General features: G+C 41.9%; 1 protein-coding gene across 1 annotated transcript in view; it reads right to left on the minus strand.

Annotated features, from left to right (window-relative positions):
- The window catches only part of CAP2 (cyclase associated actin cytoskeleton regulatory protein 2), a 203,835-nt gene that overhangs the window by 124,085 nt on the left and 66,728 nt on the right, over nucleotides 1–13,022 (minus strand). Inside the window, exon 3 of the mRNA XM_073589936.1 lies at nucleotides 11,250–11,350. Coding sequence (XP_073446037.1) covers nucleotides 11,250–11,350 — 101 coding nt within the window. The remainder of the gene's footprint in view (nucleotides 1–11,249; nucleotides 11,351–13,022) is intronic.

Raw genomic sequence — 13,022 nt, forward strand, 5'->3', positions numbered from 1 at the left:
GTTGAAATCAGAAGTTTACATACACTATATGAAAAGACACATCTACATATTTTTCTCAATATCTCACATGAAATCAAAATAAACCTTTCCTGTTTTAGGTCAATTAGGATTACCGTAATTATTAATAATTACTAATATTTACCAAATGCCAGAGTAATGAGAGAGAATGTATTAAGGCATTTTTATTACTTATTGCAAAGTCAAAAGTTTACATACATAAAGATTACTATGCCTTTAAACAATTCTGGACTGACCATATGATGATGTCATGTGTTTGGAGGCTCCACACATGTCAGGAAGAATTTTGGTCCACTCCTCTTTGCAGATCATCTCTAAATCATTAAGATTTTGAGGCTGTCGCTTGGCAACTCGAAGCTTCAACTCCCTCCATAAGTTTTCTATGGGATTAAGGTCTGGAGACTGGCTAGGCCACTCGATGAACTTAATGTGCTTCTTTTTAAGCCACTCCTTTGTTGCCTTCGCTGTATGTTTCGGGTCATTGTCTTGCTGGAAGACCCAGTCACGACCCAATATTAATGTCCAGGCGGAGGGAAGGGAAGGAGGTTGTCACTCAGGATCTTACGGTACATGGCTCTATCCATTCTCCCACTCATGCAGTGAAATAGTCATTTGCCCTTAGCAGAGAGACACCCCCAAAACATAATGTTTCCACCTCCATGCTTGACAGTGGGGACGGTGTTCTTTGGGTCATAGGCAGCATTTCTCTTCCTCCAAACACAGCGAGTTGCATTAATGCCAAAGACCTCAATTTTTGTCTCATCTGACCACAGCACCTTCTCCCAATCACCCACAGAATCTTCCAGGTATTCATTGGCAGACTTAAAACGGCCCTGCACATGTGCCTTCTTGAGCAGGGGGACCTTGCGGGCACTGCAGGATTTTACACCTTGACAGCATAATGTGTTGCCAATGGTTTTCTTGGTGACTGTGGTCCCAGCTGCCTTGAGATCATTAACAAGTTCCCCCCATGTAGTTTTAGGCTCATCTCTCACCTTCCTCATGATCAAGAATACCCCACGATGTGAGATATTGCATGGTGCCCTAGATCGATGTTGATTGACAGTCATTTTGTATTTCTTCCATTTTCTTACTATTGCACCAACAGTTGGTCTCCTTCTCACCCAGCGTCTTACTTATGGTTTTGTAGCCCATTCCAGCTTTGTGCAGGTCTACGATCTTGTCCCTGACATCCTTATAAAGCTCTTTGGTCTTGCCCATGTTGTAGTGGTTAGAGTCTGATTGATTAATTCAGTCTGTGGACAGGAGTCCTTTATAAAGGTGACTATGTAAGACAGCTGTCTTTAATGCGGGTAATGAGTTGATTAGGAGTGTCTAACTGGTCTGTAGGAGCCAGAACTCTTAATGGGTGGTAGGGAATCAAATATTTATTTCTCACTACAAAATGCAAATAAATTTATATAATTTATACAATGTGATTTTCTGGATTTTATTTTTGATATTCAACCTCTCAATGTTAAAATTAAGCTACCCTTAAAATTATAGACAGTTCATGTCTTTGTCAGTGGGCAAACTTACAAAATCAGCAATGGAGTAAATACTTACAGTGTATTTTTCGGATTATAAGACGCACCCAAAATTTTGAGCAGAAAAATAGGATTTTTAAAAAAAAAATAAAATGGTGGTGCTTCTTATAATCCATGCATCTTATTGCTTACCAGGGGTGGTGGCTGCGCTGAAGCGGGGTCCCAGCTGGAGGAGGCAGGAGTGGGGTGATGCTGCAGGCCGCAGGCTGGGATAAGGGGGTGTTCCGATGTGCAACGCACCATTGCGGGTGTCTGGTGCTGCTGTGGTGTCTGGTGCTGCTGCAGGTGTCCGGCGCTACTGCCCGGTGCTGCTGCAGGTGTCTCCGGTGCTGCGGGGGTGTCCGGCAGTGCTGCGGGTTTCTCCGATGCTGCGGGTGCCCAGCAGAGCTATGGGGATGTCCGGCGCTGCCGGGGCTCTGCCAACTTTGTGAAAGGCCAGAGCCCCGGCAGTTCCATGGTTTCCTGTGCGGTCGACTCCGGGAAAATGGCTGCTGGGGGCAGCACATACGCAGATGGAAATCTCGGCACCAAGATCTTGAGAGATGAGATTTCAGCGCTGAAAGCGCTCCTTCCCATCCGATCCCTGTTATGAGCTCAGACAGTAGTGTGCAACCACATTGGGGACAGCCATGTTCTGTAAAAATTGTATTATAAATTATGGGATCCATTTTCTCCTATTATTCCTTGTGTAAATTATAAATTTGGTGCTAAACAGTATTTTAGAAGAAAAAAATTATTTTTTTGTTTTCACTTCTAAATGTTATAAAGTTTTGTGAAACACCTGTAGGTTAAAAATGCTCAGTAAACCAATAGATGTATTCTTTGAGGGGTCTAGTTTCCAAAAAGGGGGTCACTCTCGGGGGGTTTCTACTGTTTTGGCTTGTTAAGGGCTCTGCCATCTATTCCAGACAAATTTACATTCCAAAATCAAATAGTGCTCTTTCCTTTCCGAGAACTGCCATGTGTCCAAACAAAAGTTATGGACGACAAATGGGATATCAACGTGTTTGGGAGAAATTGCATTACAAATTATGGGGTCTGCTTTCTACTATTATCCATTTTGAAAATTACAAATTTAGGGCTAAAATAACATTTATTTTACCACTAACATAAAGCACACATTCTCAGAATCACTGTGATACATTGAGGCTATGTCCACATGTTGCGTTTTTGTGGCGTTTTTCATGCCGATGGGGTTTAGTGTCTGTCGTTTTCTGCTCCAAAAACGCAGCAAAACCCGATACTTGCGTTTTTGCTTCATTTTTGTTCTTACTCATTAACTTCTATGTGTTGAGAAAAAAACACTGCAAAATGGTTGAAAGAAGTAACATGCTTCAGTTTTCAAAAACGCAGCAGTTTTCTAATTCAGTCAGAAAAAAATACAATGTGTGTACATGAGAGTTCTCAAATCTCATAGCTTTTGCGGATACTGTAAAACGCAGCTTTTAATTTGCATTAAAAAAATGCAGCAAAAAAACAAAACGCAACATGTGATTGTAGCCTTAAGCGTTCCAGAGTTATTACCACATGAAGAGACACTGGTTAGATTTCAAAATTTTGGCCTGTTCACTAAAGTCAATATTGGCTTTGTCACTAAAGAGTTAAAAACATTTGTTTCATGATTACCTTGATACTAGCTGAAGAGCCCGGCGCTGCCCGGGCATAGTATCTAACTACGGTTAGTTATAACAAATTATAATGATTATATCTCTATATATAAACCTGAGTGTAGAGCCCCGCCCACTGCGCATAGTCACATTCATTATAATATGCCACATCATCCCGTCAGCCAGAGCCAACGGACTACTACCCCTAATATCCCACATCATCCCGTCAGCCAGAGCCACCGACTACTACCCCTAATATCCCACATCATCCCGTCAGAGCCACCGGACTACTACCCCTAATATCCCACATCATCCCGTCAGAGCCACCGGACTACTACCTCTAATATCCCACATCATCCCATCAGCCAGAGCTACCGGACTACTACCCCTAATATCCCACATCATCCTGTCAAAGCCACTGGAGTACTACCTCTAATATCCCACATCATCCCTTCAGCTAGGGCCACCAGACAACTGCCACTAATATCCCACATCATCCCGTCAGCCAGAGCCACCGGACTACTCCCCCTAATATCCCACCTCATCCCGTCAGCCAGAGCTACTGGACTACTACCCCTAATATCCCACATCATCCTGTCAAAGCCACCGGAGTAGTACCCCTAACATCCCACATTGTCCCGTCAGCCAGAGCCACTGCACTACTACCACTAATATCCCACATCATATCGTCAGAGCCACCGGACTACTACCTCTAATATCCCACATCATCCCATCAGCCAGAGCTACCGGACTACTACCCCTAATATCCTACATCGTCCCGTCAGCCAGAGCCACCGGACTACTACCCCTAATATCCCACATCGTCCCGTCAGCCAGAGCCACCGGACTACTACCCCTAATATCCCACATCATCCTGTCAAAGCCACTGGAGTACTACCCCTAATACCCCACATCATCCCTTCAGCCAGGGCCACCAGACAACTGCCACTAATATCCCACATCATCCCGTCAGCCAGAGCCACCGGACTACTCCCCCTTATATCCCACCTCATCCCGTCAGCCAGAGCTACCGGACTACTACCCCTAATATCCCACATCATCCTGTCAAAGCCACCGGAGTAGTACCCCTAATATCCCACATTGTCCCGTCAGCCAGAGCCACTGGACTACTACCACTAATATCCCACATCATATCGTCAGAGCCACCGGACTACTACCTCTAATATCCCACATCATCCCATCAGCCAGAGCTACCGGACTACTACCCCTAATATCCCACATCGTCCCGTCAGCCAGAGCCACCGGACTACTACCCCTAATATCCCACATCATCCTGTCAAAGCCACCGCAGTACAACCCCTAATATCCCACATCATCCCGTCAGCCAGAGCCACTGGACTACTCCCCCTAATATCCCACATCATCCCGTCAGCCAGAGCTGCCGGACTACTACCAGTAATATCCCACATCATTCCATCATTCAGAGCCACCGGACTACTACCCCTAATATCCCACATCATCCCATCAGCCAGAGCCACCGGACTACTACCCCTAATATCCCACATCATCCCATCAGCCTGGGGTCAGAACCAGAGCGCTGAGTGGAACGGTCCTATCTTCCATACCAGGGAACCCTTTAAGAGAGGCCTGGGGTTAGAACCAGAGCGCTGAGTGGATTTGTCCTGACTTCCATACCAATGATCCCTTTAATAGAAGCCTGGGGTGAGAATCAGAGCGCTGAGGGATTTACCCTAACTTCCATACCTGAGATCCTTTTAAGAGAGGCCTGGGGTCACTATCAAAGCGCAGAGTGTATTTGACCTCACTTCCATACCAGGGATCCCTTTAAGAGAGACTGGGATCAGAACCAGAGCGCAGAGTGGATTTGCCCTAACTTTCATACCAATGATCCCTTTAAGAGACCCTGAGGTCAGAACCACAGAGCTGAGTGGAACGGTCCTAACTTCCATACCAGGGATCCCTTTAAGAGAGGCCTGGGGTCTAAACCAAAGCCCTGGATGGATTTGCTCTGACTTCCATACCAATGATCTCTTTAAGAGGGAAGATGTGCCTATGGGATAGAGGATGTGTGATGGGGATATGGGCAGGGAGGGGGGGATTCATTTCTGTCATGTGCTCTCTGCTCCTTTCAGGGGGGCAGACAATGGCTGGGAGCTTATGTTCCTAGGAATGCTAGATTTCTCCCACCATGTCAGTGTCTGCTGAAGTGTTGTCAAGTGAGAAAACTTGCTCATAGCAACCAATCACAGCTCAGCTACTTTTAACCAGCTCTGGTGAAATGAGAGATGCTTAGAGATTGGTTGCAATGAAAACTGTTGCTTATAGCAACCAATCACAGCTCAGCTTCCTTTGAACAGCTCTGGTAAAATGAAAGATGCTTCGTGATTGGTTGGTGATACACACACACATAAATACATACATTCACTTTTATATATAGAGGTGTAACCAGGTTCCGGATCACCAGATGAATGATCAAAACGTTCATCCATCAGGTGAAATGTTCTTTTGTGCAGTGCAGATTATCATACTCGGTGGTGCATCATCCAGTGTAAACAGGGCGAGTACCGCCGAGAACCGTGAGTGATCTGTTGCAGATCGCTCAGTGTACATCGTTTACTTTGGACTGCCTGTGAAATCAGGCATTTAAATGACCGCGGTCCTATCGGTCCTTGTAAGCGGACCCTAACTGGTCCATCTGTTGACAGATTTAATACAAAACTGTATTAAACGTATTCATTTATCATATAACTGCTCATAATGTACGGAGACCAAATCTCCTGATAGTAATGAGCTAATCTCCTAATAAAGCACATGCGTCATTTTTGTGATACCTGACACAGCTATTTGTATGGTAACAGATGGAGAGGCTGTTGGAGTTATGATTCTCTAATAACAGATGGTGACTGCGTCTGTACTACCATTGCAGCATTTACTGTAAGTGGCGGTACCACAAGAAAGGATCGTGTTTAGAATTCGGTGTAGCTGCCGCCAATTATATATTTTACAAGCAAGGCAAATTTCCTGCTACGGTGTTGCGATAGAAAAACGAGAAGCTCCAATAATTAGATAAAAGTATTGAGAAGATAAATAAGGTGAAGAAATCCTGCGGAGGACAAAGGTTTTGCACAATGTGATGTTCCTACACAACAGTCTGACGAATGAGCGCTCTTAATTGTACGTCAACTTTACTAATCTTAGGTAAATTAAAATACCGTAATTTTTGCTTATCTAAAACAATTGTGGGAACAATTAGCAAACTGGTATCACTGTACAATAAGAAAAAGATAAATGTAATCAAAAGTGTCAAAATAGCAAATATCATGTTTTACAGTGACAAATCCCCAAAACAACTCAACTAAGGAACTTAGAAAATGTAAACACTTTCTCAATTTATTTTCACCACTGTATGGTCCATGGTCGGTGTATACATCTGAATCCCATTTTGAAGGGGGGGGTTCGCATGTAAACCCCGACAGGGACACTGAACGGGTGCTTAAATGCAACGTGATAGCACCCTTAGACATTCTGAGTAGAGAGTCTTAATTGTGGTCTATTCAAGTGCATGGGGTCTTTACTGTACCTCCATACTGTTCTGATGCATAAAGCCTAGTTATATAAAAATCCAATTACATACCTTATACAGTGCTTCTAGTAGAAACTAGCTATTTGCATACAACACAGGACAGCAGGACAGTGTCTGTTTGGCTCTATGTGACTGCACTCTGTGTGACTGCAGACTTGTGAATCCTCACAACGCGCGTACTACTTGCTATGAGGATTCTCCGACACCAGGAGCAGTGGGCTTGAGACCGCAAGTACGTGATTTGCATATATGCTGTCTCCGGTGACTAAATGGGTGCTGCCTCGCTCGATGCAAGTGTATGGAGCAAGACCTGACATAGTCTAGTTGGAATGTGGTCTGAAGTGTGTAAATCGCATACATGAGGTCACATGACCTACCACTCCCTACACCGAAGAATCATGACAGCCCCCAATGCAGCCACCCAGATTATGTCCTGTGTCATATGTAAATTGCTTCTACTAGAACGACTGCTGACTTGTAGCCTAAGAGAGGACAACCCTTTTAACCCCTTAACGACCAAGCCATTTTGTAGGTTAAGGACCAGGCCTAAATTTTGAAATCGGACCACTGTCACTTTATCTGCTTATAACTCTGGAACGCGTCAACGGATCCCGCTGATTCTGACACTGTTTTTTCGTGACATATTGTACTTCATGTTAGTGGTAAAATTTCTTCGATATGACTTGCGTTTTTTTATGAAAACAATGGAAATATGGCGAAAATTTTTAAGATTTTGCAATTTTCAAACTTTTAATTTTTATGCCCTTAAATCATAGAGATATGTCACAAAAAATAGTTACTAAATAACATTTTCCACATGTCTACTTTACATCAGCACAATTTTGGAACCAAATTTTTTTTTTGTTAGGAAGTTATGAGGGTTAAAAGTTGACCAGCGATTTCTCATTTTTACAACAAAATTTACAAAACCATTTTTTTAGGGACCACCTCACATTGGAAGTCACTTTGAGGGGTCAATATGACAGGAAATACCCAAAAGTGACACCATTCTAAAAACTGCACCCCTCGAGGTGTTCAAAACCACATTCAATAAGTTTATTAACCCTTTAGGTACTTCAAAAGAATTGAAGCAATGTGGAAGGAAAAAATGAACATTTAACTTTTTTCCCCCAAAATTTTTCTTCAGACACAATTTCTTTTATTTTGTCAAGGGTATCAGGAGAAAATAAACCACAATATTTGTTGTGCAATTTCTCCTGAGTACACCGATATCCCATGTGTGGATTAAGACCAATCTTTAGGCGCATGGCAGTGCTCAGAACGGAAGGACCATCATTTTAGATTTTGAATGTCAAATTGGCTGGAAACAAGATCGGACGCCATGTCGCGTTTGGAGAGCCCCTGATGTACCTAAACAGTGGAAACCCCCCCATAAGTGACCCCATTTTGGAAACTAGGCCCCCCCAAGGAACTTATCTAGATGTGTGGTGAGCACTTTGAACCCCCAAGTACTTCACAGAAGGTTATAACGCAGAGCCGTAAAATTAAAAAATCATATTTTTTCCACAAAAATGATCTTTTCATTCCCAATTTTTATTATCCCAAGGGTAAAAGGACCCCAAAAGTTGTTGTGCAATTTGTCCTGAGTACGCTGATACCCCATATGTGGGGTGGATCCACTGTTTGGGCGCATGGGAGAGCTCAGAAGGGAAGGAGCGCCGATTTGGAATGCAGACTTTGATGGAATGGTCTGCGGGCGTCTTGTTGCGTTTGCAGAGCCCTTGATGTGCCTAAACAGTAGAAACTCCCCACAAGTGACCCCATTTTGGAAATTAGACCCCCCCAAGGAACTTATCTAGATATGTGGTGAGCACTTTGAACCCCCCAGTGCTTCACAGGAGTTTATAACGTAGAGCCGTGAAAATAAAAAAATCATATTTTTTTCAACAAAAATGATTTTTAATGAGCTGTAATTTTTCCATATTCCGGCCGACAGATTCATGTGCAGGCTTGATTTTTGTGGGACGAGTTGATGTTTTTATTGATAGCATTTTCGGGTACATAACATTTTTTGATCGCTTTCTATTCTGATTTTTGTGGAGTCAGAATGAACAAAAACCAGCAATTAAGGAATTCTTTTTTCTCCATTCCACGTGTGGTAAAATTAGTATGGCAGCTTTATTCTTTGGGTCACTACGATTACAGCGATACCTCATTTATATCTCTTTTTTATGTTTTGGCGTTTTTTACACAATATAAACTTTTATAGAAAAATAATTATTTTTGCATCACTTTATTCTGCGAGCTATAACTTTTTTATTTTTTCACTGATGGCGCGCTGTATGGTGGCTTGTTTTTTGTGGGACAAGATGACGTTTTTAGCGGTACCATGTTTATTTATATCCGTCTTTTTGATCGCGTGTTATTGCACTTTTTCCAAGCGGTATGATGATACTGCTTGGAAAAAGTATAATTTGCAACTTTTTTGTGTTTTTTTTTAATGGCGTTCACTGAAGGGTTAACTAGGGTGACATTTTTATAGATCGGATTTTTTCGGACATGGCGATAGCAAACGTGTATTTTTTTTGTTTATTTTATTTTTTTTTACATAAAAATGTGTATTTTTAGGGGATTTTTTAGGGAATTTTTTAAATTATTTTTATTATTTTTTAATATTTTTTTTACATATATGTTTAAAAAATGTTTTTTTTTACTTTGTCACATAATGGGACTTTCACTTTCGGTATATTACATTGCAATGCTCCAGCATTGTAATGTAATATGCCTATGCTGAGAGCTGCTGAGATGGTCTCACCAGCTCTCCGTAGCTGTATGACCCAGAGGTGTCATGACAACCTCCGGGTCATCATAGCACAGGTCGGGCCCGCGATTACATCGCGGGGATGCCGATCTGAGGCAGAGGGAGCCCCCTATCCTCTGCCTCCCCCCTGAACGCTGCGATCGCGCTCGATCGCAGCAGTGAAAGGGATAACAGCGGGGGGGAGGCGGGAGTGCCGCTCCCAGCTGTCAGTGCAGGATGCTCAGCCACTGCAGCGCTGAGCTCCCAGCACTGATCATCGGGCAGGAGATGCTGACATTTTAGCCCCTCCTGACCGATCGCTGCTGTGTTTGGTCAGTCAGATTGACTGACCAATCACAGAGCTTGGGGTGCAGGAACTGACTGCAAGAGTCCCTGCACCCCTTGCCGTGCCTGTCAGTTGTCATAGACAGCTGTCGGCACTGAACTGTCACTGCGTGTTAACACGCAGTGGCAGTTCAAAGCCATGACATGCAGAGTCCGTCATGTTGCTGGAAGTTACCTCCTGCCATGACGGACTCTGCACGTCAGTGGACATTGGGCCTGAGGGTTGTAACAATATTAAACTTACATAACATAGTTATGATGCATTACGATATGTATATAGAAGTGAAATAACAGAGGAAAAAATGTATTGGAATGTTTAGCTTCCAAAACTTGCCTGAAGCAAATAAATGAAAAACGGAGAGCAAATTCACTACTGTATGTGTTTAGATACTTTTCACTGTTTTTACAAAGTGCTTGATTTTAGCTGCAAAATATCAATGTAAAAGTACATTGTCCACAGGGTAATGTTGCATCTTGAAACATTTGGCATAATTTGCTGATGTAGATGACGTGCACTGGCTAATTTAGCTACCTAGATCTTTAGGAGAGCTATATTCAGAAAAAAAAAATCAGGGTTTTTGTGCTAAATATAGTTTTGACGAAATAAATGCCGACAATGTTTTTTACCCACTCTGTATAAAAAATTAAAAATATTGCAAATTTCACACTGGTCACTGGTGCTTTTTTTTTAACGAAATTTCCTGTTGTTGCAGGAAACAACACATGTACACAGACAGTGAACAGACAGTTACCTAGTCCACCTAGTCTTCTGTATTGAATATCTAATAAGCATTTGCAAAGATAATTGGGAAGGGAGAGGAGAAAGGGACAACTGTGACATCACCTATTGTTATTGGTGCATTCTGTGTTATCAGCTGTGTATAAAATTATTACCTACCATTGTAATCCTATATTTGATGATAAAGAGCCTGCTGAAAACTCTTCCTGAGAGGTCAGGATGTTGAGGTTAAATCTAAAAAAGCCCTAGTGGCCTGTGTAAAAATTCGAAATGTTGTTTGTTAAAAAAAACCATTGCCTTTTTTTTTAATACACGCACACAAAAATTATATTTAAAAACGTTGTCGAGGTCTTTAACATTGATGGCCTATAATACATCAAATCAACATTTCTAATGCATTTTGTCAATTTCAGTATTATAAATGATATATTCACCATTTTCTATCTTGAAAGCTGCTGTGCTAACAGTAGATAGATAGTATGCAACTACTCAATCTGCAGGTTGTAGTGGATGAACGTAATATAATTATAATAAAAATTGGCAACTTCTATGAGCAATAAATGACAGCCATGTAGTAACAAAACAAAATTCACCTAATAACAGGGTAAAAGCACATTTCTAATTCATACTGCAAATGAAGTTGAACCCAATAAAAAATCAGACTTACATGAGTTTCTACATCTCCACCAAGAATCTTGCTGTTTTTGAGATACTGCTCCAAGGGTCCACTCAGCAGGACATCAAATGCTTCTACATAGGGAACCATACCTGAAGAGTACACAATATTGTAATTTGTAAAGCATTGAAGAAGTGTGCTCACACTCCTACACACTGGTAACACCCAAACAGTACTAATATATACAACCATGTAGGCAACCACTGGAGTATGGTGCAGTTATTACTGTGGATATGTCGCACAGTGACTATAGTGTCCCATAGATTTTAAGCAGCTGCCTGTCGATCAGCAGCATCTTGCCCAACTCTCCCATAACCAGAAGCGGTGCTCTGCTGAGTGCTCCTGTGTTCTCAATGAAAGAGCCGCTGCCAGATATCTCTTGCAGTGGTTCGCCTCTTAGTGGACAAAAGGATCGGCAGTTTCCAATCGGACATGCCAGATCCTCATCTTCCCCGACATGATCATTAGACTGCTGGCCAAACCAGCAGATATCGAGGTTCTGTCAACATTCCTCTAATATCTATCAGGACTTTGAGTCTTATATTTCCTACTAAGAAAAATTAAGCTGCCAATACACATTAGATGCTCATCAGCCAAATCATCAGGGAATCTAATGTATATGGGGACCATGTGAGTTTTCCCCAGGAACAGATGTGGGGGGACATAAGTATCAAGTCATTTGATCCACAGCTCGATCCTTTTGGTCAGAATGGGAAAAACATTGTTAGGCAAATCTTGAAGTAACTTAGTCCCCTTTTCCTATTTAAAACATATGTTGGAGGAAGCCATAAGAGATACTGTATGTGTTGGCCTAATGAGGGTTCCTCCAACAGTGATCTAATGTATATGACCAGGCTAAGGGTTAATTTACACTGCACAATTATCGGGAATGAGTGTTCTTAGATTTCTACAGATTAAACAGTGTGGCAGTCACACGACGAGCATAACACTCATTCGTTGGGGGAAATAATTTTTAAGCTTGCTTAAAAAAATCATCGTTCTTGGCAGCACATTGTCCTGTGTAAATAAGAGATGTGCTGCCGAGAACAATACAAATCTATGCAGACAGAATCATCTATTACCGATGGATCTGTGTGTAGCATAAGCGAAGTCGGCCTGTCTAAACCGGCTAATAAACAACCGCTGATAGGCAAACGTAGTCAATTGAGCGGTTATTCAATGCTGCAAGTTATGTAGTGTAAACCCAGCCTTAGAGGTTGAGGAATGGGCATAAATGGGGGGCTGTAGGACCCAACAGAAACAAACAGTGGACTAGTGGGGTGCGTATTGTTTATTTTATCTTAAAATATTATGGTGTTTTCTAAAAAAAAGTTTAACCCTTCCATGGCCAGGCCATTTTTCATGTTTTCATTATAGTTTTCCATCCCTGTACTCCATAAGCCATAATGTTTTCATTTTCATTAGACATAACCAAATAAGGGCTTGCTTTACGTGCAATAAGTGGTATTTTTACATGGCGTTTAATTTACCATAGATGTATAGATATATTGAATATGTATCTATGTACTGAAAAATTGGAAAAAAATCCACGTGGGATGGAATGGAAAAGAGCATTTACCGTGTAGTAAAAACGGTATTTTGTTAAGTGCATCACTGCAATTATTACATTCCAAATTTACATATCATGTTTGTAATGTTTTACTTTTTTAAAAAGTAGCCTTTTAAAATCTATATATTTTTGCGGCTGTTGGTGTGATATCAGGTGTTCTTTGGGGTTGGAAGGGGTTGTCTCAACTTGTTTAA

This window comes from Dendrobates tinctorius, unplaced genomic scaffold (genome assembly GCF_039654945.1).
Source record: "Dendrobates tinctorius isolate UK_male_01 unplaced genomic scaffold, ASM3965494v1 ptg000115l, whole genome shotgun sequence".
Taxonomy (NCBI): Eukaryota; Metazoa; Chordata; class Amphibia; order Anura; family Dendrobatidae; genus Dendrobates; species Dendrobates tinctorius.